Here is a 25,841-nt window from a genome sequence, read left to right as displayed (position 1 = left end):
CTCTTGTTCTTTTTGTTTTCGTGAGTTTCTTCCTTTTTGATTCCTTTACTGTCATTGAAGTAAGGTTTGAGGAAGGAGCAGGCACATATAGGATTAATTTTAATTTGAAGTCCTCTTTAATTGTTAAAATTAGCCTTACTTTCTCAAAGCCCTAACCTTTCTGGGTGACTTTGGACCCTCTACTAGGCTAATATAAATTTCCCAGCCCCTCAGAAGCCACCGGATCATTTGGCCTCTTCAGAAAGGCAGCACATCTCTATAATAGCACACTTTCTATGGAGAGCCCAGGACGGTGCAGTGGAAAGTGCTTTGGCTTGGGGTCAGAAATCTCGGCCCCAGAACTTACCAGCTGTGTAACCTTTGACAGGCCTCTTCAGCCTGTTTGCTCTTCTGTTAAAATAAGCCAAAAAGTTTTCTAAGACAGGCGGTAGGGATTTGAGCTTGATAGCAAAACGGTGTACTTGGGCCGCAGCAAGGCAGTTAGGCACAACCGTGAGATTTGCTCCACCAAAATGCACCCACTCCCGCCCCAGGCAAAGTCCAATCGGGATTAGGTGCTAGGGCGCGGGGTCAGCCTGCCTGGGATCCAGCGGGTGGCGCCCCCGTCAGAGTGCGGCCCAGCCCGGCGAGCTCCGCCCCTGCTCCTTACCTGGAGCCAGGTGGCTGCGCGCCCCCGGGCGTCTGCGGCGCGAGCGCGAGACGCCAGCTGCCCTCAACAAACATGGCCGCCGCGTTAGCGTAAGCCTGCTCAGGAGGCCGCGCTGCCGCCTGGGAACCGCGGGCTCGGCGTCACCCGGCGCGGGGCCACGTGACGGGGGAGGCGCCTGAGGCGGCGGAGCAGCCGCGGCGGCCCGAGTTGGGTGGGGGCAGCCGGGTGAGCGTTGCCGCGGGTCCCGGCCTCGCGCGCGCACGTGCCCGCATGCTCACGCTCGCGGTCCGGGGCGCTGCCGGTGAGGAGCCGGGGACGGCGGGAGGGGTGGGGAGCGGGGCGCCCCTTCCGAGGCCAGGAGAGGGCAGGACTGGGCCCGGCCTGCGCGCCTTCCGCCCTCGGCCCGCGTCTCCCCGGGCGTTGGCCGCGGGGCTGCTTGAGCCCGAGCCTGCCTGGGGGGCCCAGCCGTGCAGGTGGACCGGGCAGGGCGCGATGCCCGCCCGGAAGGCCCCGCCGGCCTCCGGCCCGCCCTCCGCGGGCGGCACCCGTGGAGTTGAGTTAATCTTCAGGCTCCTCCTTCGGTGTGGGAGCGGGAGCCGAGTTGGTGGGCTCCTTCGGTCTTGACGATGTGCTGGGTTGACGTCGAATGCAGGAAGGAGGAGTCGTGGTTCCCTGGCGGGTGTCCCGTGGCCCTGGGAAATCACGAGGCGGCCGGTTACAGGAGACCCACTCATGAGGGGGAAAGGTTAGACAGGCGTGGTGTGGTCAGTTTAGGAGAGACGCTCCTGCTTTGGACAGTTTGCTCACCAGCTAGTCTGTGTGGATATTTTCATTTTAATTTTATCTTTATCAGAGCTTTTTATTAGAATTCCTTTACAACCAAAGAGTAAAGCTCCCCATAGGGAATTCCTGATATAGGAGATTGCTACCTCCTGTGTTTTAACCTGATCTGGGACGTGCTGTGGACCCCATGACCTTCACACTGAAGAAATGAAGATCTAAAGTGTGTCCGAATCCAGCATACCTAAGAAATAGTTCAAAAGTATAGCCATCATCCTGTCCTTAGCTATCAGAGGAGGGGGTCACTTCAGAGTCGGGCATGCAGAAGCCCAGGTTCATAGACTCAGCCTCCATAGGCTTTGCTGCTAGATTGGTTTTACAATCCTCAGTGAAGAATTTATTGCCATAATTTTTGAGGACTGTTTAAATTTGCCTTGTTTTTTTTCTTTTCACAGAAAAGAAATAATGCTGTCAGTATGTCTGCACACTCCATGCTCTGTGAACGAATCGCCATAGCCAAGGAACTGATCAAGAGAGCAGAATCACTTTCTAGATCAAGAAAAGGTGGCATCGAAGGTGGTGCAAAGCTGTGCAGCAAATTGAAGGCAGAATTAAAATTCTTACAAAAAGTGGAAGCTGGGAAAGTAGCTATTAAGGAATCCCATTTACAAAGCACTAATCTAACACACCTGAGAGCCGTAGTGGACTCTGCAGAAAACCTGGAAGAAGTTGTTAGTGTACTTCATGTCTTTGGTTACACAGATACCTTGGGAGAAAAGCAGACCCTTGTGGTGGATGTAGTTGCAAATGGTGGTCATACCTGGGTGAAAGCCATTGGCCGAAAGGCGGAAGCTCTGCATAACATTTGGCTGGGCAGGGGCCAGTATGGTGACAAAAGCATTATTGAGCAGGCTGAAGACTTCCTCCAGGCTAGTCACCAGCAGCCAGTGCAGTATACCAACCCTCACATCATCTTTGCATTTTACAATAGTGTCTCCAGCCCCATGGCAGAGAAGCTGAAAGAAATGGGCATATCTGTGCGAGGAGACATAGTAGCAGTTAACTCTCTGTTAGATCACCCTGAAGAACTCCAGCTCAGTGAGAGAGAGTCTGATGACGAGGGCCCTGAACTTTTGCAGGTGACCAGAGTAGACCGAGAGAATATACTAGCAAGTGTTGCGTTTCCAACAGAGATTAAGGTTGATGTGTGCAAAAGAGTAAATCTGGACATTACTACTTTAATCACCTATGTGTCTGCCCTCAGCTATGGAGGCTGCCACTTCATCTTCAAAGAAAAAGTCCTCACAGAACAAGCAGAGCAAGAGAGGAAAGAGCAGGTACTACCACAGCTGGAGGCATTCATGAAGGACAAGGAGTTGTTTGCTTGTGAATCTGCTGTCAAGGATTTTCAGTCTATTCTGGATACCTTAGGAGGACCGGGGGAGAGAGAAAGGGCTGCTATGCTAATTAAGCGAATTAATGTGGTGCCAGACCAGCCTTCTGAACGTGCCTTGAGACTAGTGGCCAGTTCAAAAATCAATAGCCGCTCATTAATGATTTTTGGGACAGGAGACACCCTAAAAGCCATCACAATGACTGCAAATAGTGGTTTTGTCAGAGCTGCCAACAACCAAGGTGTTAAGTTTAGTGTGTTTATCCATCAACCCAGAGCACTTACTGAGAGCAAAGAGGCTCTAGCCACCCCCTTACCAGAAGGCTACACAAATGACAACGAACACTGATGATATCCTTTAAATATTGTAATGGAAATAAATTATTTATACCAAAGGCTGGGTCTTCCCATCTTAATTGCAAGAAAAAAAAGGTCTATAGTAAAAATAATACTTAGAACTCTTAAACCAGTAGAGTTGATTGTGTCTCATCTATAAAGTATGTAACCTGCTAAAGTAAAAAAAAAAGCACCAGAGACGACCTTATTTATCAAGCTGTCTACATTATAGCAGTTAAGAACAGAAATACCTCTATATAATGCTATATCACGATACTTTTATTTGTTTGGTTCAGTAGGGCTACAACCCCCCTACTGGTGATCACATTTCCTGGAATGTAGCTACACTGCGTCTTGCATTAAATATCTGGAGAAGACTGAAGCTTGTTTTTCATTATATTGGTTTATCAGTTGATGTGGGTTGAGGCTGGGAGGTAATAGTTTATAATTAATTTTAGATTCTAAGGTTATGGCCATTATTAATGAAAAGAAACAATTGCTGTGTCAGGCACGGTCTGGTGGATATGTTTACAAAGAGTACATTAATATAGAAGAAAATAAAGTGACTTCTGATCACATGAGTCCAGTCAATCTATTGATGCACCTTTGTGAAAAGAAAGGTAGCCAACACACACTACTATAAAACTAGGACATTTAAGGTAAAATATTAATTTGAATAAATTGAAAAAGAATATATAAAACATTTTAAAAGAATTCAGATTTTACTTCTAAGAACAGACAATCCCTGGGCCGGCCCCGTGGCTTAGCGGTTAAGTGCGCGTGCTCCGCTGCTGGCGGCCCGGGTTCGGATCCCGTGTGCGCACCGACGCACTGCTTCTCCAGCCATGCTGAGGCCGCATCCCACATACAGCAACTAGAAGGCTGTGCAGCTATGACATACAACTATCTACTGGGGCTTTGGGGGAAAAAAATAAATAAAAAAAATTAAAAAAAAAAAAAAAGAACAAACCCCATGTTGCAAGGATGTGGATTATGCATACAGCCTTTCGCAAGTGGCAAGTGACAACTGCGTTACCTTACTTTCTGGAAATAGTGGTGGGGGAGATTTCATGCCTGTTGCATGGCAGAAGTTGTAATTAAAAAGAAATGTTTATATTGCGCTAAGTGCTTTATTAGTTTGCGACAAAGCAAACAAATTAGCAAAGTAGGTACATATTCACCACATTTTAAAAATTGGCAAATTGAGGCTTAGAGCTTAAGTATTAAGCTAAGAGTGGGAGCCAGTGTTAGAACTTGATTTTGTGTTCCCACAGTCTGATTTCTTTCTACTCTGCCAAGTTGCCTATTTTGTGAGAAGGGAAACTCTATTTCCAGCCACACTGTTTGTTGGGGACGTGGAATTTGATTATTGGGGTCCATAAACACACTGAAATGAAGTGCGATATTAAGTGTATGGGAGGTTCCTCTTGGGAGAGTTTTTTTTTTTTTTAAAGCTTCAGTGCGTGGTTTTGTATCCTGTTGATAGTTTAGTTCTCTATGTGAGCTGCCACCACAGTATGACAACTGACAGATGGGTGGTGTGGTTCCAAGACTGGGAAATGAACCTGGGCTGTGGCGGTGAGAGTGCCAAATCTTAACCACTGACCACTAGGGCTGGCTCATTGGGAGAGATTCTATTGCTAACTCAGAACACATTTCCTAGGGGAAAAGGCTGTGATTGGGGTTCCAATTTAGTGTGGAGAGGTATGCTTAACTTGCAACTGAAATTGTCTAGTGTTAGAAATTGGACTCAGGCCTTTTTGAGCATCCATTAAGGAGTACCAAGCATTATTATAATAGTTTGGTATGAAAGATGAATAATTGATCTTTGCTGTAAGGAATTATTCTGAAATGGGGGTAAACAACTGAAGTGTAATTAATGTAATAAGTTCTCTAAAAGAATCATGTTTACAGGACTATAGGCACAGAGTAAGGAAGTCTTGCTCTGGGGTCAGGAAGTCAGAGAGGAAGTGACATTTGAGAGTTTTGATGGGAGATTTTACAAGATGTGTACAGGGAGTGGATGGAAAGGTACAGAAGCGTGAATACGAGGGCCTGTTCAGAGTCAAGGCTCACGTGGATGGTTTATAAAACTGGAGCTGAAGCTGGAAAAGTAGACAAAGTTCTCTGAAGAGTTTGGCATTCGAGAGCCATTGGCAATTTTTAAGAAAGGGTAGGTAGTGATCCAGTTGCTTAGGGAAACAAAAGTCTGTAGTGTGGAGGAAGAATCAAAGGAGGGCGAGATGGGACTATAATGGCTTTGACTAGAGTAGTAACAATGGGATGTAGAGTCATGGGTGTATGCTAGATTTCTTCAAGGCAGAATTGACATATTTATTCATTCGTTCGTTCACTTAATAAATATTTCTTTAGTGCCTGTGATGTGCCAGACGGGGTACGAAGGGCTGAGCGTTCAGGGAGTAGCAGGACAAAGGTAGATTTCTATCCCTGCCTGCTGTGAACTGATACCTAAGAACTTGGAATCTGCCAACCAGAACGTGTACAGCTGCAGCACTCTTTGAGGAAGCTCCGTTCTGAAGTGGCCACAGCTGTGGCCGCTTTTTCTCATTTTTAAATGTCAAATAATCCGCTTGCTCTAAAAAGTAATACGGAGTGCAACACCATCAGTACTGTGAACATAGTTAATGTGGTAAGATGTGTTCCGTTTACTGCCCCTCCCCGGTCCCACGATGAGAACTTTGGCCTGCTCCTGTTTGAGGGCAGGGCCTAGTGAATGCTCGGAGCCCATGGGGTATATCTTAATTTGTGTAGTAGCAGCTGGTCATCTCAGATCATCACTGTATTGGGAAGGTTTTCACATTCATTTTGTGGACTATAAGCATAACTCTGATACTAAAACCCGATGAGATATCCTAAAAAAAAAAACTGCAGCAAAAATTCAGCTTAAGAATACACACGCAAACATCCCAGATAAAATGGATCCTGGTCAACCTGTGGGAATCTTGTTCCTGAGAGGACAAAAGGTAGAGATGAGTCCCCAGCCTTCATATAAGGGACTTGGGGATTAACCTCCCTGCTGGGATAGAATCAGAGGCATGAGCCCTACTTGAGATAAAGAGATAATCCCAAGACCCCTGCATGGAGCCAGAACCTTTGAAAGGCCAGAATATTTTATGTGATACTGTGTTCTTCATTTTGGTTACACCAGGGGCCATATAATAGCTGACTGTTCCACTGTTAGTGATGTTAAGTATTGTCCCTTGAATAAAGTGGTGACAGCCAGAGCTTTCCATTGTAAAGTTACGTGTTTCCCCTTGGAAAAACATAAACATAAAACCTAAAAATGAACTATTAACTAGTCAATATGAAGTAATATTTTTGTACCAATGTGAATACTCAGTTCCTCATTGCCCTTTGACCTAATGATTTTAGCATGCATTGATGATTATAACCTGAATCAATTATTTCATTCAGAATGACAAAAGGTTGATTTCCCTAACTGCTGTTTCCTTTCACTTATTAGCTGTCACTCTTCCATAAGGAAGAGCCTACCCTATGAATTGAGGCCATGTGGTTATCCTGAAATACAGTTCTTTCTGGAGTGGCAGGATATATCCTAATTCCTTCTCTCTAATTAATGATTTTCAGAGTAAGGGGTTGGTGTGATAGTCACCTCCAATAACAGCAGTGAAGTTTTTGGAGGGAGATTCTACTTGTGAGTACCATATTGGACTCATGAATTAGATACTGTCACGTGTTGCATGATGACGGGGCACATTCTGAGAAATGCATCATAAGGTGATTTTGTCATTGTGCAAACACCATAGAGTGTACTTACACAAACCTACACAGTATAGTCTACTACACACCTAGGCTGTAGGGTACTAATCTTATGGGACCACCATTGTATATGTGGTTCACTGTTGACCAAAACGTTGTTATGGGGTGCATGACTGTATTCAAATGTGCCCAAATCAACTACACTTATTCTCTTTTTCTTATAATAATTTAATTCATTTTATTTTTTAAACATGACTTTAATTTTTTTAGAGCAGTTTTCGGATTATAGCAAAATTGTGAGGAAGGTACACAGATTTCCCATATACTCCCTGCCCCCCCCCACGCATAGCCTCCTCCATTATCAACATCCCCCACCAGATGGTATATTTGTTATAACTGATGCACCTACTCACATTGACATATCATAATCACCCAAAGTCCAAGGTTTACCTTAGGGTTCACTCTTGGTGTTGCACACTTTACACATTTGGACAAATTTATAACGACATGTATCCATCATTATGGTATTACAGAGTATTTCACTACCCTAAAAATCCTCTATGCCTCTTCGTCTCTCCCTCCCACCCCCAATCCCTGGCAACCACTGATCTTTTTACTGCTACCATAGTTTTGCCTTTTCCAGAATGTTATATAGCTGGAATCATCCAGCCTCAAAAGATTGGCTTCTTTCACTTATTGAAGTATATTTGACATATAAAATTGTAATATATTTAAAGTGTACATCACGGTGATTTGATATATGTATGTATGTGAAAGGATAACCCCCATCTACTTAGTTAGCACAGTATCACCTCACATATTTATTTTTTTCCAGTGAGGACATTTTTTTTATCTTTTTTTTTTTAATTTTTATTTATTTATTTTTTCCCCCAAAGCCCCAGTAGATAGTTGTATGTCATAGCTGCAAATCCTTCTAGTTGTTGTATGTGCGACGCAGCCTCAGCATGGCCAGCGAAGCGGTGCGTCGGTGCACGCCCGGGATCTGAACGTGGGCCGCCAGCAGCGGAGCAAGCACATTTAACTGCCAAGCCATGGGGCCGGCCCTCCGGTGAGGACATTTAAGTTCTACTCTCTTACTAACTTTCACTTGTACAATACAGTATTATTAACTATAGCAACTACAGTCACCACGTTTTACGTTAGATCCTCAGACCCTATGCATTTTATAGCTGAAAGTCTGTACCCTTTTACCAACCTCTCCCTATTTCCCACACCTCCAGCCCTTCAATAAATTGCACCAATTTACAATTGCATAATTGCTTTGCGAAGTGTCTTTAACCTACGTACTCAATAAAGCTCAGTATTATAAAACCTTCTGAAAATTTTAATAAATTTGAAAAAAATAACATTTCACTATCTAAATGAACATACAATTAATTATGAGTGAGCTTGTTGATAGGTTTATTGGCCATTTATACTTCCTTTGCTCTGAATTGCTTAAAATTTTTTGTTCATTTTTCCTGTAATGTTTTTCTATTTGTTTATTGATTTATAGGTGATCTTTGTATATTAAGGAAATTAGTCTTTATATGTTACTAAATCTTCTTGTTTGTCATTTGTTTTTTGGTAACTGAGAAAACGCTATTATGTTTATCAATCCCCTTTTCATTTTTCTCCTGAGCACACAGTTGAACCACATTTGTCGGCCTCCCCTGAAGTTAGATGGGGCCATGGAATATGGGTGGAAGTGATATATACCATTTCCAGACCTGGCTGTGAAACTTTTTGTGTTATCTTTCTCACTCTTTTTCTCATCTGGCCAGATACAAAAGATCCTGTGGAGGGCTCTGAGCCATGGAGTTAGTGGAGGTACCAAATGGAACAGACTAGGTCCACGATGTCCATGGTGAACAGAGTCTACCTGCTCACCTGTGCTGGATGGTGATTTGAGCAAGAAATGAACACTAATTTTAGATAAGCCACTGACAAATACACATTTTGCCTTAGTTAATAGTATTTCTTTTGTCTTGGAAATGTTTTACATTTTAGTACAACAGTCAAATTATCAGTCTCTCTTCCTGCCTTATTCTTGGGTTCTGCCTCAGATTTAAAAATGCTTTCCAAATGTCCTATCGTCAAACTGCCAGTTTCCATTTCCACAAATAATGTTTAGAAGTACTTAACTCCCTCTAGACTTACCAAAATTGAATTTCCTTAATTTTTTTCAGTTGGTAAAAAAACCCCCGAAATCTCATTTATTTGATTACTAGTGAGTCTGAGATTCTTTATATATGTTTAATGGTCATTTGTATTTCTATTATAAATTGCCTATTAATATCTTCTCTCTCTCTTAACTGAGGTGTTTGACTTTTCAATGATTTATAAAATCTGTTTATGTAAATTAAGGATTATTCCAGTTATCTGTTACTATATTACAAACGATTCCACAATTTTATTACACCTCATGGTTTTATAGGTTAGATCTTACAGGTTAGAAATTCAAGCAGGGCTTGGCTCTGTGATTTTTTTGCTCCAAGTGGCATTGGCTAGGGTCATTCAATGGTACTTAGCTGGAAGCTGATATGGTCTGGAGGTTCCAAGATGGCCCCATTCACATGGCTGTCAACTTAGCAGGGATGACTGGAGGGCCATGTTCAGCTGGGCCCCTCTCCCTCTCCATGTGGTCTCTTCAGCAGGATAGTTGAACTTCTTACATGGCAACTCAGGGCTCCAAGAGACAGTGTTCCAGGAGACAGGAAGTGAAAGCCTCCAGTCTCTTAGAGCCCAGCAGGGCCCAGAAACCAGCACAGCCTCTTCCCTATTCCAATGTTAAGCCAGCCCCAGGCACACTTCAGTGGGAGGGGACGTAGGGCCCAGCACTTGATGGAAATGGTGCTAAAGAATTTGCGACCGTTTTTAATCCACCGTTTAAACCTTTTCCTGTTGAACACATTGCAGATATGTTTTCCTGCTTATCTTTGGCCTTTCGACTTTGTGTTTTTTTGTTTACACGGAAATGTTAAATTTTTATGTAATAAAATAGGTTTCGTATTTTTTTTCATTATGGCTTCTGGGTTTTATGTCATGCTTAGAAAGGCCTTCTCCAAAATTACTTTTTAAAACTTCCTCCGTCCATCTTTCTAGTGTTTATTTGGTTTTATTTTGGTGTGCACATGTTTGATATGTATGTAATTTACTTTTGGATATAATATGAAGTCAGAACCTATGAAATATTTTCCAGGATGAAAAAATAAATGTCAGTCTTTTTGCTCTTTTTAGTTAATTTTATTATTGCTCCATGTCCAAAATTCTATTTTGTGTTTCCATATTATACTAATAAAATTGCATTTTAGTTGTACCTCAACACAATTTGGAAGACTAGTCCAATATAAATGAACTCTTCTCATAGATGTTTAAGGTTTGTATTCTGCTAGACGTCAAAACTGTTTAAAAAGCATTTCCACTGGGCCTAACTGAATTATGCTCCCATTTTTTTCTACATTACTGAACTCCATGCAGCTTTTCAGGTTATTATCTTCTCATATCATTGTGTTTTGAAAGGAACTCTTTGGATGTGATCTATTCTTTTCAATCTCTTTCCAGAGTTTTGGCTGATTCTTTGGATCTTCCTAAGAAGAAAGCAATACAGACATTGGTATAAAAGATGTCCCAATTTGGATGCTAGGATTATCCAGGAGATCAACACTTCAAATGCAAAATATTTCATTTCAGGAAGGAAGTTATTTTGCATTTCCACCTTGGGGTATGTAAACAGAAGGGTTTAGAAGTCATACAAAATGACTACAAATCCAAACCAAAATTAATTTCAAATCGAGCCTTTTGTCTTATTTCTTGGATGACAACTGTATCTACCAGTGAGCTGTGTAGCAAATGTAGCACAGAACTACGACACAGACATATGCCATTAAATACTTGCACACACGTATGTATAATATTTTGCATAGTTTTCTCCCTTTAAAAAACAAAACAAAACAAAACTTTTGTAAGTAATGTTCTTCAAAAATATCTCCAGTAAGGAAAATAATTGTCCATAATTTAAGGATTAAGGGTGGAAAACCTGAATGAGTCATATATATGTGTGTGTGGGGTGGGGGGTGCAGATAAAGGTGGGAGAGAGTTGTGGTTCCTAAATCTCCAGCTCAGGAGAAAAGGGAGAGCCTTTGAGGCTTCTTCTCCTAGGATATTTCACAGGAGGTGAAAAAGGGAAGAATTAGGACTACCTTAGAGGACGAAGATGATGGTAATAGCAACAGGCCTCCAGAGGGAGGACGATGGTCTTGGCAGTGGCGAGTGGAGTGGGGCTGGCTGTGAATCTTTCCTGGGATGCCCCGGGAGAGGGCACTAGGGGATGGGCTGCCCCTGGCCAGGTCTGAGGCTCTGAGCCAGCTCAGGGCTGTCAGCAGTGGTGGCAGAGAGAGAAACCCCTCTGCCTCTTCCTTTAAGGTTCTTATGGATGGCCAAATCCTTAACAAGACAGGTGAGCTGGAGAAAATAATACCCAGCTTAAGAACACGTGTACATGAGAGAAACCCAGGAAACTGAGTCTCTCAACACAATGGCAGAGATTCTCCTCCTATCTTCAGCTACACACAAAGGAGGATGTTGGGGGTGCGGCTTGGGCATGTGAGACTGGCAGAAGACAATTCTCATGGAGAGGGACATGTAGACAATTGTCTGAACCATTTCCCCTGCACTGGGGTCAGGTCCGGAAGGGACAGCACAGAGGTGACCAGGAACCAGCCTCTCTGGTGGGGCTGGCCCTGGGCTGGGCATGGGGGTGGTGGGGGGAAGTGGGATGGCCTATGAGTTGGCACCAGTGGTGGCAGCAGTGACTCAGAGGTCAGGGATCTCTCTGTCTTTCTCCGTCTGTCTCTCTCTCTCTCTCTCCCCCTCGGGGACCTGAGGAGAGGAAGGTGGGGCACCCTGCCCACCTCGCCTACCTCCCCCATGGGCCCTTCTTTCTCTTGCCACTTCGGGAGCCCTGCAGGCTTGGGGTCAACCCGTCAGGCCAAGGGCGCATGCACGGCAGCCGGGGCCTAGGGTGGGCCTCAGGGGTCCTCAGTGAAGGCCCCGCCCACCCACCAGGCTCTGACGGGCTGGGGCGCTCTCTGGCGCCTGCCAGGCACAGGTGAAGAAGGAACGCCGCGTTCTTGACTTGGCTTCAGCTGTTGTCTCCCTCTCATCCCCCCACTACCACTCAGCTTGCCGGCTGCTTCCCTTCCTTGGAAGTGGTGGTCTGGCCCTGGTGGACAAAGGTGGACTGGGGTACCAGGTCAAGGGTCTGCCTTGGCCAGCTGCTTCGTCCCGGGCCTCATTTCTTCCTGGAAAGGCAAAACCACGGCCTCACCCCTTGCCCGCACTTTTTGACTCCAGCCAGCTTGAGGAAAGGCTCTGTGGAGTCAGAAGGGCCTAGACAGGCATATGGCAAAGCAGTGAGTGCGGCCCCAGCAGCCTGCAGGCCTAGGGAGCTGGGGCCACACTGGGCAAGCCCTTCCGGCGACAGGTCCTGGCCTCTTCTCTGGAGTCAGGAGGGCCTGGCATTCCTAGTGCCCAGGCCAGGGCTCTGGGGAGAAATCCACGATGGAGGGCACCCATGAGGCCCTCTGTCTGAGTGCACAGGTGCCATGCCCAGGGCGACGGGAAGGCTGTCTTGGCTCACCTGCTTTGTCCAAAGGAGCCCGCCTGGCCGGCCGGCCTGCCTAGCCACCGGGGCCAGGCCCCTTTCAGGGGGACAAGTTCCAGAGGAAAGAGCCCTGGGGCCTGTTGCCAAGTTTTTTGGGACCTGTGGTAGGCCCCTTCAGAGGAGGAAGCTGCCTGGCAAGTGGTGCGCCAGACATGGCATCTCGTGGCCTCCCACAGCCATGTCCCTGCCCTACCCACGCCTACCTCCATCCATGGAGGACGATGGTGCTGGCAGTTGCGAATGGAGATAGTCATTAGAGACTTAACTTGGAGTTGTGTAAAAGAGCATAACATAAGAGTACTGAGCTTGGGCTCTGCCATTTATCAGCTTTGTAACCTGGGTGAGTTTTCTAGCCACTGTACCCAGTCTGTTCATCTATAAAATGGTGAAAAGAACAACATCTACTACGTCAGGATATTTTGAGGGTTATGTGTGTTAATGTATGTTCAAGCACAGAATTAACATTCAGAGTGCAGTCCTTGGCTCAGTAGAAGTGTTTGTTGCTGTTATTACAATTATTATTATTTCATGTCCTTATCTTCCTCGTGAGTTCCCTATAAAACCAACCACGATCCACGGTGTCAGCAGTTTTATTCCAGGTCCCTGCTTAAAGGCCTGCAGAGGGAGCCTTGTGCTCACAACCCCCTGTTTTTATCCCAGTCTCTGGAGAGATGCATTTACCTCTTTCTTCTTTGCACTGAGGCACTGAATGGGGACCCACACCCAACCCTGCATGTCCTCCTTTTAATATCTGATGCTTTTGAAACACTGCTTAGTGTTCACTTGGTGGACTATACTCCCTGACAGGAACAACTGACGGGAGAGAGGCGGTAGGAAACATTGATCCATGTAGGGCTCTGAGTTGACCATAACACAGAGTACAGTTGATCAAGGGCCAAGGTAGAGTTCCTTAATGCAAAGATCTTCAGAGATGAGGGTGTTCTAATGTGACACAACCTGAAAATAAAGCAAACACATAAAAGCATATGTAGTTTTAAAAGGGAAAGCACACAACTAAAAGAATTGATCCCATTAAATATACTATTCTATTTGTTTATGTATCCAATTACTGATAGGAAATAGCCAGGTGTAGAGATAGTAGAATTGATCAATTTCATGGAGAATTCTTTTAACAGTTGTTCATACCTTGTGTTTTACATCATTGATTAGGGTAATATTTTCATCTTTTCCTTTCCTAGTGTCTCCATCTTTCTCAACTTTTCCAAGAGATATATTTATATTATCCTCTAAAATTTTAGGGAAATTTAAAAAAAGTTATGAAACATTTTAAGTTGTTGATTTTGTATATTGGAGGAGCACTAGATTGCAAGTGAATTAGTGATAATTAGAGTTTTAGTTTGGTAAAAGATGGTAGTTGAAATTGAAACCAGGATGTTTGTAACCTAGTTTTTACTTCATTATTTGATGTAGTTTTCAAAATGCCAGAGCTGGTAATTTTTAATATAATAACTTGTCTCATTTCAAAATATGTGTTCTTGGAGAGGGTGATGGAGGTAAGTAGAAAATAATTTAATGTAGTGACTTGTTTTTCTCCAATGGATCTGTTATAAACCCAACAGCCATATAACATTCTTTTGTCCAAATGACCTGATGGCACTTTCTTAACTTTTCTTGCTGTGACTCTAGCAATCTAGGGTCACACCATCTTCTCTCTCCTAGTCATGCTTTCAGTTGTAAGAGTGACATTGTCAATAATATAGTGACCAATTTGCACACAGTCTACTATTTTCTAAAATCTATATATATATCAATTGCAAACTTTGATAACATAATTGTTCAGTAATGAACTATTTGCAGTGCACTTAACAACTGATGGCTACACATGATTTTGTAGCGACATCATGGTTCAAACCATGCTGTGCAACATGTGGCCCCTTTGAATTTTATTTTAAAGGAAAGGGTTCAATGACTTTTTTCTTTTGGAAGAAGAAAGACTTGCGTTTCCATCTTAGACAATTGAGAACTGGTTTTTTGCCTTTTTTCTTTTTTTGTCTTCAGCTCTTCTTCCTACTGGTTACTAATTCACATGTCCAGTTACTTCAGATTCATGGTGCTACCTCCTCTGCCTTTTTCATGGCTCTCAGTTTAATTTTTCCATCATCCCTTCTGTGAAGGAGGTTTCTCTCCACGCTCATATAACGAGGAAGGAACCGACCCTCCTTTCTGTGAACTTGGAGACAGAGGCCAAGGTGAAGCCTCGGTGCCCCTCCCCACCAGTGAGCTGCAGAAGGGCTGCAGAGTCCTGTGAATCTTTGGCTCCCCTCCTGGCTCCCTCCATAGTTGGCATTGTCTGCACGGAGGAGCCCAGCTCGTTACAATCAAATTGTTGAAGTCTCTAGAAGCTGGCTGATTGATAAGGCTGGCCGGAAAGGACATCAGCAAGCAGTGTGCTCCAAAAGTTGGTGGCAGAAACATTCAGAAGAAGAAAACCTTTCCGTTTATCTGGTTTTCTCTTTATCTTCTCTCCCTTCATTTTCCTTTACTTAGATGGTACAAAGCCTGTCCACCCCCCATGGTGGTTGTTTTGTTCCTCAAAGCCCCAGTACATAGCTGTATATCTTAGTTGTAGGTCAACCCATGGGGGTTCTTTTCCTGGAGTCCCATGGCAGTTTATTCATATCTCTTTCATTCAAATTATTTCTGTAGTATAATTTATCTGTTTATACATATCTGTCTTCCTTGCAGCCCCCCAACATTTCAAGACCTTTGGGCACATAGTATATACTTAAGTATTTGAGTGAATCTTTGAATAACTTTTGTTCAATAAGATCTAAATAAATAAAATACCTACTCAGCACATGCATGCAAGCATTTGAGAGACAGTTTTGTGTCTGCTGAAGCAGGCTGTGGACCAGTTTAGGGGCTCAGTGCCAAGTTTACTCAATAGATTTAGACGAAATGAAAGAGAGAATTAACTTTAGTTGTAAAATTCATGGAGAACAGGAGCAGGATATCTAGGTGTGAATCAGGACTTGATCATTCTTGTTGCATCTTTGGAAAATTCAGTCCTTTATCTTTCTATGAAAATGTGACAGGCAAAGAGAGTGAACAGAGGACTGGCTTTTAGAAAGGCAATTTTGTCACGGGAAGTCCTGGGGGAAAATATATGGAAGGAGAGCTGGTAGAAACATGGCAGAAACTTTTTGTGTAGAAACCCTAAAATTTGGGTTTACATGCTGGCTGAAAGAATTGTAACCCAACTTTTCTCCAATATAGATTTGAGCAGCTTTTAAATATCTAGGTATACAAAAGGATTAGAAAGGGAAATAGATCAAACTGAAAGGAATTTAGGATAGAACAACGAGATGAAGCTGAAGTAAGCCAGTGCACTGAAATGTGTTTCAGAAGGACGTGCAGTTTTTAAAGGCAGTGGGAAATGTATCCATCAGGTTTAAAGCAGAAAGGGAAATGGGAACAATTCTCTATCATCTCATGTCCATGAGACTAAAAGCAACAGTCTCTCAGAGAAGCAAAAGTTTTCTGGCCTCTAATGTCCCAAAAAAGTGTTTTGAATCGTGCCTAATGAAAGAGATTCTGTGTGACGTAATGCAAATACAGTATCATTAACTCATTTCCAAGTTTAGTTCAACACTTTAGGACACGTTCAATTGAGATAGTGCAGAATTCTATCAGGCGCCAAGGAAGAGGCCGACAGCATTCTCTCTCAGCTGCTCACTTGACCAAGGGAGAAAATGGTATTGAACAGATTGACCACGTCTCCTAAAGATAATGCTCTATTTTGAATTTTTCTTTTTGAAAACTCAGCCCACATTTCCCCTTACATATGCAAGCTAAAGCCTGTGTGCAGACATCCTTCATCGGCAATGAGGAGCAGACCCATACTATTAAATAATCAAATAAGCAGAACATACAGTTGGCCCCTTTTAGGAAAATTACAGGTTTAAGCCCACCTTCATTGGTGGAAAGACATGGTATACCAGAATTAAAATATCTACCACTTATTATGCAGCTAATCATAAGTCATGCTATTTAAATGAAATTTAATGAATTCTTCTATTAAATTGACTAGATTTTAGTCAAACTGATGTATAATTTTATATAAGTGCATTTTTACTTAAAATGTAAAACTCTTTAGAGGCTGCTTCATTCAGTTTTAGAGGCATATTTTGTATATTTTGGTGTGATTTTATTTATTTTCCTTAATAGCAGAGAGGCACATCCTAGTCTTTTTCTTGCTGCCCTCTCTCTACAAGATAAAACTCATCCAAGTTTATTTTGTTTTATAAGGCATAGGCTTACTTTGTGCTGATAAAGAGATCATTTCTAAAACATATTTGGAACTGTGGGGAGCCCAGAATTTTAGATTATGCTCAGAATTTTGTGATGTGACTTCAAAAAAGATGGAACATTTAAAGTTTTGCCAGGAAAGTTTTCTCCTACTTTGCTTCACAGTAATTTTTTTTAAAAAAACCAGTTTAGTTTCTTAATTCTTCAGAAGGGTGAGTGAAGGAGTTGGCAGGTTTAAATGTACCCTTGATAGAGCTCTCTCTGGGTTACTCTTGCAAAACAACCATCCTAGTTGATGAATATTTAATGGGGACTCTGTCAGTCCCAGAGCTGAGAGAGGCAGTTCTCAAAGCTCCAGCAGGTCCTGGGAGAGGAGAGCGCTGGTAACTAGTGCCATCCGAGTTTGGATGAGGCATGGTCTTTCTCAGGATGTTAGAACTGAGTGGAGTTCTCAGATGCAGCCCAGTGACTCTAGACCTGAGCCCTGCTCAGAAGCCAGTTGACTTGTCATTCGCTCTGAGCCTGGTGTCTTCCCACTGCTCGTGCCCCTTTCTGCCATTTCTCATGCTTCTCCTGACTCTCTATCTTTCCTACACCTTCTTTCTTCTTTTTTCTCTCTTTCTTACTTTTACTCTCTATTATATTCCTTCTCCTTATCATTTTTTTCTTCTGTCTCTTATTGTTCTCATTCATTTTCTTTTTACTTTGGAGTACAGTTACTCTGTACATCACTTTCATCTTAAAATCTTGACCCTCTACAACTCCTACACTTCAGCTAGCTATTTTGAAGAGAGTATTTTGATAAATTTCTCTTAGATGTTATAACATACTGATTCAAGGAAATGAAAACTATCACGAAAGGGATGGGGAGGGAGAATGAATTCAGTTCAGGTAGCCATGGAATTAGACAGAGGGAAACTGAGAGCTTAGGTGTGGGTATTCAAAATATTTCCTGATATATCTTTATAGTTAATTGTTGTGGTAAACTGCACACAGTCTTATTTACTGTTGGAGCCCAGAAGTTTGTTCCTCTGGGCAGGTCAGCAGGTCTCAGCCTATGGAAAAGAAGCTAGGAGCACTGCATGCATTTCTAATTTAAAGAACTGTTAGTGTTCCACCAGGAGACACTTTGGGCTCTTCCCTGCACTATCTGAATAGAAAAAGAGGAAGAGAAGCTTTTCTCCATCTGCACAAACCCCGCACCTTATCTTGAGTTTGAGAGGGTTTGCATGTGACTGAAAACAAAAGTGTTCTCGAGTTTGGATTTGCTTTAACAAGAACTATTGGCTGGCTTTGATGTTAAAGGTCTTTATTCAAAATTGGCTACCTCTAGTGCTAAGTTCAGAGTGGAGATTTGTCAGTATAAGAGAGAAGAATCCCTTTTTGATTAAGTCAGTGAAATACAGTATTTAGGAAAATGCTTATATTTGAAGGCCACTTGTTAATATTCTGTTGCCACAGTGATATCTGTTGGTAAGTGACTACTTCATGCTATTCTCGATGATTTCTGTTTGAAAGACATACTGAGCTTGATAAATAAATGGCAAGCAATAGGATATATTGGAGTATATGAGGAAGCCATTTAGGGTAAAGCTAATTCGGCCTGAATTTGTTTTTCCAAATGGGCCTGTCACCTGCATTGTGTAACTGCTTTGCCATGTCCCAAAGAGAAGAGTAAATGCCCTTAAGATAAGAATGTAACTTCCCCCTCATTGGCATTTCCTTAAGGATAAGCATTTCTCCCTAGGCTAGGATTTGATTGCTGCAGTCATCCTGTGACTACCCAGCTGCAGACAACAGACCTGACACGAGCCACGCCCATGGAGACAGCAGACCTGCTCCCCACTGTGTCCATCAATAGCTGTTCTGGCAGGGCAATCTGGCAGGGTGAATCGTGTGGCTATTGTAAAAGGGACATTGCAATCATATGCAACACATGCTCTTTGATGGTATATAACTGCTCTCTACACCCAACTTCTTCAGTGCCCTTCCTTCCTTAGGGAAGGAAGGCCACAGGCCATGGTCCTCAAAAGTTCCCTCATAATAAACTCACCCCAATTTTGATTTATAGATTGATTATGGATTATTTACGTCAACAAGCTGATGTGCAGGAAGTAGTAAAGGCACAGTGGTACCCGTGTTGCCTAATATAAAATCTTTCCTCCCTCTTTCCCTGCCCAGGACGCCCACTCTTCATGGTGGCACCTGCTTTCACAGTGTGATCATTCTTCTGATCACTCCTTTCATTCCCTCTTACAATTACTCAACAAATATTTAAACACCTACTGTATGCCAGGCTTGGGATACACTAAGGAAAAAATTTTCTACAAAATCTCTGTCTTCACAGAACTTGTTTTTGTTGGCTGAGATAATGGATATGTAGGCAGACAAGTGAATTACATAGTCTATCGTGTGATGATCAGTGTCAAGAAGAAGGTAAGTCACAGGCAATGGGGAGAGCTAGAGAGTGAGTGGCTTGCTACTTTAATTAGAGAGCACAGGGAGGCTGGAGCAAGGCCCAGAGGGAAGGGACAGAGCAGGAGGACATGCAGATATCCCAGGGCTGCAGAGATGCTGTGGAGGAACTGTGACTCGGATGTTGTTGGGCAGCAAGAAGCCAGTGTGGCTGGAGCACAGTGAGCAAGAGGGGAAAGGCAGAGAAGGTTTGAGATGCCGGGGATGGTGAGCAGATGAAAGAAGGCCCCTGGGCCCATCAAAACTGTGCTGTAAGTGAAATGAAAACTTTCAATGTCATTTAACTATACATTACACAATTTAAGTAGTAAATACCTTTTGTTTTTCTATAGCCTTGTCACGTACATCAACTAAAATGCTGCTAAATTGGGAATGTCTAAATCATCCCCAGGAGTGACTGCTGTATCTTGTCAGGCGTCTGGTCTGCACAGCAGTCGGTGGTGGGAGTGATGTGACAGTCAGGAGACGAACTCTAGTCTTCAGGTTGCCACCACCTGCTTGTGTTATGTCTCATCTGTAAAACGTGGAGGACGGAAAAGATGAGGGGTTTTCAGACTCCAATCCATGGAGCACTGGGAATTCCTGAAGGCTCTTTTTTTGTTTGTTTGTTTGTTTGTTATTTTTTGTGAGGAAGATCAGCCCTGAGCTAACATCTGCCACTTCTCCTCTTTTTGCTGAGGAAGACTGGCCCTGGGCTAACATCCATGCTCATCTTCCTCCACTTTATATGGGATGTCACCACACCATGGCCTGACAAGCAGTGCATCGGTGCGCGCCCAGGATCCGAACCAGCGAACCCTGGGCCGCCGCAGCAGAGCATGTGCACTTAACCACTTGCGCCACCGGGCCACCCCAAAGGCTCTTTGTTTTTTTTCTTATGTTTATAAACTTCGATGCAAGCTTCATGTAGAAGAAAGTGTCCCCTAGCATTAAAAAGATTCCTGGACTTGGTTATCCCTTAGGTTTTCCAGTATGAAGAATTTGCAGTCTCACAGACTCCCCAAGGACAGACTAAAGGAGCAAAAATCCCTTTCTCCCGAGTGTCTCTTGTGACAGTGCTCATTGTCTCTCATTCAAACCAGAAGGTGATTTGTCAATAGTGAGATATAGCATTTGAGACCCCATCCTTCAAGATGGCTAAGTTGTCCTCCATCATTTTACAGACATACGCTAAGTGAATAATATAAAAAGTGAATGTCTCAGCAGGTACATTCTGACACAGAAAAGAAACTAGGAATTGAGAAAAGTAATTATGATTGATGTCTGTCAATAAGGGCAGAGGGCTAGTCTAATTTCAAAAGTAATTAATGGCATGAGTGTTAGTCACTGTACATATTAAATATATTGAAAAGCAGTCATGTTCTCATAACACAGAATTATAACTGGAAGATAAACTGGATGTTTTTGGTGCTTATATTTAAAGATGTATTTTATTTAGTTTTGTTTTCCAATTGAAGAAATGAGAAAATTTATTTTTTAATATATTGACTATCTTCTTCCTTTCCAACCTAGAATCTCAATCTGCTATTTTGGAAACTCTGAAAAATATGTTCAGATGCTGTTCAACAGGTAAGAAAATCTTGTTAGGATGTCAAATCCTTTTCTCTCTTATTTATCATAAAATTGTGACAGACTCTGATTTATCTTCCTGTCTGCCCATCTGACTAGGCCACCTTGTTTCTCTAAGCCTGCAGGGGAATCCAGTCAGGTGGAAGGGGATGTTTTCTTCCACTTAGACTTTGCAGAGAAAATCAGCCTTGAAGTGGAACTGAGCACATGCTTTTCAGAAGCTGCATCATTCTCTACCCAACCAGAGCATTGGACCTGACGACAGCTGGATCCAGCAGAAAACTGGCCACTCTAGGAGATGTCATGTGGAGATGTGCCTGGCTGGACTAATAGTCACATGGATATGATTTAAAAAAAAATCTCTCAGAGCTTTTCCAAAATCAAATAATATTCTTAAGTTGCTGTAGTAGATGAAACATTAGTTAGTGTCTTTTTAATTTCAACAGAAGCTTTTTTTTTGTTACTAAAGAAGCCAAATTTGATATCTTTTTTCTTGTTACCAAAATGGACTTACTATTAAAAAAAAGAAACCTGCAAGAAAGGAAACACTCATATGGAATAGAAATTGTGGGTAGCAATTGCTACTTTTTTATATAAAATCATCTTTTTTATTTAGTTACACTTTCTCCCAACTGTGCTTTTGAAAATACCTTAGTATTAGAAATTACCAGTAAGAAGAGGGTGTGCTCCCATGAGTGTGGTCCAGTAGAAGTCAGGCGACTCAGACCTGAGTTCCAGGCCCAGGTCTGTTTCTGGTTAGTGTGTGACAACGTACTTAGGCTCTCTGCAATGTAGTAGTCCTTTCTGTAAAATTAAAGAATTTGATGATTTTTGAGAACTTTCCCAAATATTAAATGACTTCTCTTTTAAAAAACAGAAAGATCCTCCTAAAACTTATAAATTTTCAAAAATTTTTTGTGACCTTTCACTTACCAAGAACATCTGATGTCCCTTCAATTATATTGATTGAAAATAAAGATCATAAAAGTATAAATTTGGTAATCCAATAAATGACTTAGCAGAAAAATAAGCCAGGAAAAATTCTATGATCAATCAAGATATTACATTATGAAAGTATTACTGTTTGTTACAGTATATAAAATTATGACACTAAAATAGTATCTTTTTGCTGTTTGTAAGTTTATATTGTTACTCATATATCACTATTAACCCTATTATGTTTTACAAGTAATAAAATGTCTTGAAAGGAAAAAACAATAGAGCAGCAGCCCTGCATTACACATGAAAGTTGTGCTCCCCCTGGAGGGAAAATGAGGATACAACATTGGGTGAGACTTCATTTTGTAATCCACTGGTGCCTTTCAAAAATATAGCTATTATTGGAAGAGTAAAGATATTCTTAAGAATAGTGCCACAACACAGGTTTTCCAGCTTCTTTTTGTCAGAGCTGAGACCTACATCAGGCTGGGGCACTTGAAGAGGCATGGGGGACTCAGCTGAGGGTGATTTAATTACTGTGAGATGATTAGCCAATAGCAAATAAGACGGAGAAAAATTAAAAAGAGATAAAGGGAAATAAAGTTGGAAATAATTAAGAAAAATAGTGCCTTCAAAATATCCTCTCACTATTTTTATAGCAGTGTTTTTTTTTGAGGCATGACTAGAATAGTACGTTAGATTTTTCTAAATCCTTATCTCCAGGGCATATATTACTGAGTTCTTCATTATATATGATAATGCCAAAGAAAACCTGGACAAAAGTATTCTATACTATCGACAAGGACAAAACATGTACAACATTGCTTTCTATATTAAGAGTCCAGCTGTAATAGTCAAGATATATATTCGCGTGTGTAAAATTATAATGATTTTCTGATTTTCTCGGGCTGTGAACCATGGTGAAACATATAGTAATAAGCAGAAAACCTGAAGAACTAGGTGATTTAAAACACCTGTTGTTACAGCTAGGCCATTCAAGGGTGAACTAGATCAATTTAAATTTCACACCTTCTCCTTTTCTTGTAGCCAGTGAAGTGTCTGGAAGACCGAAAACACGTAAAATTACTTGAGAGTTAACAGTATTTGGAGGCAGTTGAGGCTAAGCACTCGACAATGATGTCCTTTACTTCAGGAGCTATTGACTTTTTGTCATGTTTACTTTATACACGGTTTCTCTTAGATTATTTCTGTATGTTTCTTAGAAGAGAGACAGGGCAGGAGAATTAACTATCAATCTACTGTGCACCGGTTCCTTTACTGTATTCCCTTATGCAATTCTTACAGTAATCCTTTAAAGTAACGGTTATAATTCATATTTGATAAAGAAAACCATGTTTACAAAATTGATCAAGGGTAAGAGGGAAGATCTGAACATCAGTCCGTTGGGTTTATGCCTCATATTCTCTCCACTGTGATAAAAAGTGTGCTTCAACATGGGTACTCACCATCTGGCTATTTAATACCAGCTCCTGCCAACAGCATTGGATGAGATGAGATGAGAAGTTTATTTCCAAAGTTATTCTATTATATTTAAACTATACTATTTATGAGTCGGATGTCAAGACATGTTTTGGAGGCATAGAGAGCAACTGATTAGTTCACCTACACATTTTTCAGGTTTACTATAACTTTCGTGCACCAAATTGTGTCAACTTTAGTGCTTCACTCTTCTTTTTTAAAAAACTCACAATTTCACTTTTCTTGTAAAGCACCTTGCTGTTTTCTTCTTAGTCACTAGATGGCAGTTCTGTATCTCTGTAAATTACCACAGCAGCAGGAAATGAGAGATCTTAAGCCAGTTTGCTCTGTACAAATGATGGACATAGGAGGATTTCTGGTCCATCAAGGCTGCCTGTGTTATTCTGTGGCCGTAACGGGGATGTCCAGAGCTGCTTAGTCAGGGGCACGAAGCAGAGTCAGAAAGCATCCTCCAAGTTCTTCTTCAGGTGTGAGTTCAGGCACCTGTCCTCTCACCTGAGCACACTGGAGTTTAATGAATGTGTTCTGACTCTTACTCTCTCGCTGTAGTTAATAAGTCTGGGAGCTCCATGCCCCTAGAAAAAACACACGACTCATAAAGCCTTTTCTCAAGTAACGGAGTTGAGGGCTATTGTGTTGCCCGAGAGTCTAATGCTTAAAGCAAATACAGCTGGTGCTTGTATGGAGGGAAAGAGCATCAGCCACTCCTGGAGGGCTTTTATTGATGCTCCTATGGAATGAGCAAGTTTAAAATAAAACCACATTGCTTAAACCTCACTAACTGATTATTTTATTTTCAAGTAATATGCTGTGAAAATCTGCTATGTCTAAAAATCTATTTCATAAAACGGAAACAATTCTCTTTTTTATTCTCTGGTATTTGAAATACTATTAAAACTGTAAATCCTTTAACATTCTACAATATACAAATAGGCAAATATCAATTATATTCTCTAAAAATGTCCGCTCCCATGTTAAAGTTTAATATATGGCAGCAAAACTGGTTACCACCCAGTTTTTAACTCATTTTTTGCTTTTGAAATTACATATAAAATTTGTGTTTTGAAATATTTTCCTAAAACTCAGCATTTTTCAGACATAAATAGACTAGTTGAAAGGTAACTAGAATGAAGTTTGATCTTTAAAACTTTAGCTTTGTGTAAGAATTAATAACAAGAGGCAGTTGGGTCTCTCCACATTATGTTATTTATTAATTGTGAATAGCCACATCTATTACAAAGTGGTGAATAATAAAAAGAAATTAAACAATATCAGCACTCTCTCACCCCACAGGTACAGTTTATATGCAAATAAATTCTCAAAGGTCAGAAAAATGTCTATGATTTCAGATAACTGGGAAAATACTATCTCATTCCAGTTTTAACCTCATTTGAAATTGACTTAAAACTCTTCTCTTAGATTCCTGCTCTGATCAGTGCCCCCAGGTCCCCTCAATGCCTCATTTTATTGCAAACTTATCTGAGGAATTGAATATTCTTTTCCATTTGTTCTCTTTAAGTTATCTGTGATAGTGCTTTTTATGCAATGACCACTTGGTACAATTCAGTATTAGTTTCAGAAACATCTTTAGCTAGGAACAAATCAAGGAAACAGATGTGAGGAATGTGGGGATGCCTAGCTGATGGTGCTTCAGGGATTCCTCACGTGAGTCTTGTCATAGAAAAGTTTAAAGTGTAAAGCAGCATTGGTCAGTTCAAAAGTGTGGGGTGAACATAATTCTAAATAATGATGGAGACGTAAAAACAAGAAGCCACTTGAATTTCGTTGAAAGGTATTAGACACATCAAAGGGCTGGGAAAAAAACATTGTTTAATGTAAGTTCTTTCTAAACTCTAAAGCAACAAGTAATATGAATTTACATGGTAATTATAAACCACAAAACAACAATTCACAAGACAAGTAAACAACTAAAGTAGAAAGCAGAGTAAGAAAAATAGAGGTTAAAGCAGAGATGGAGAGTGATGGTTGGGGTCAGAAACCATGGCTTAGTCATCCTTGAAGTCTCCCTCAGACTCTGATCATTCCTAGTGCTCAGTAAACAGTTTGACCTCATGAGCCTGGGGAGGGCAAAATGAGAGGGGGTTGGGAGGGGAGACAATGCAAGGATACCCTTGTGGAGGCACTGACATTGAAAATCAGTGACATTTTGCCAAGGTGTTTACCATATTAAAGATTATTCTGGAAAGTTAAGGATTTTTCTGGAATGTACATTTTCATTTTATGGAAACTCCAACTAGCTCAGAGAAAGCTTTAGACATTTCAGCTTTAGAAATAGAGAGAGGGGCCGGCCCGGTGGTGCAGCGGTTAAGTGAGTGTGCTCCGCTGCAGTGGCCCCGGGTTCACAGGTTCGGATCCCAGGCGCACACCAATGCACCGCTTGTCGAGCCATGTTGTGGCGGCATTCCATATAATGTAGAGGAAGATGGGCACAATTGTTAGCTCAGGACCAATCTTCCTCAGCAAAAAGAGGAGGATTGGCATCGTAAGTTAGCTCAGGGCTGATC

The 25,841-nt window shown here is 41.8% G+C and overlaps 1 protein-coding gene across 1 annotated transcript; it reads left to right on the top strand.

The window, feature by feature from the left end:
* Positions 1-843: 843 nt before the first annotated feature.
* CUNH7orf25 (chromosome unknown C7orf25 homolog) lies at positions 844-4,123 on the top strand. Its single transcript, XM_014793614.2, has 2 exons — positions 844-950; positions 1,885-4,123. Exon 2 carries the CDS (start codon positions 1,906-1,908, stop codon positions 3,169-3,171), a length of 1,266 nt encoding a protein of 421 aa, XP_014649100.1. The 5' UTR covers positions 844-950; positions 1,885-1,905; the 3' UTR covers positions 3,172-4,123.
* The last annotated feature ends 21,718 nt before the right edge of the window (positions 4,124-25,841 follow it).

This window comes from Ceratotherium simum, unplaced genomic scaffold, assembly GCF_057802395.1.
Source record: "Ceratotherium simum simum isolate JZ-2026a unplaced genomic scaffold, ASM5780239v1 HiC_scaffold_56, whole genome shotgun sequence".
Taxonomy (NCBI): domain Eukaryota; kingdom Metazoa; phylum Chordata; class Mammalia; order Perissodactyla; family Rhinocerotidae; genus Ceratotherium; species Ceratotherium simum.
Note: the sequence above shows the minus strand (reverse complement) of the source record. Positions and strands in the feature narration are given on the sequence as shown.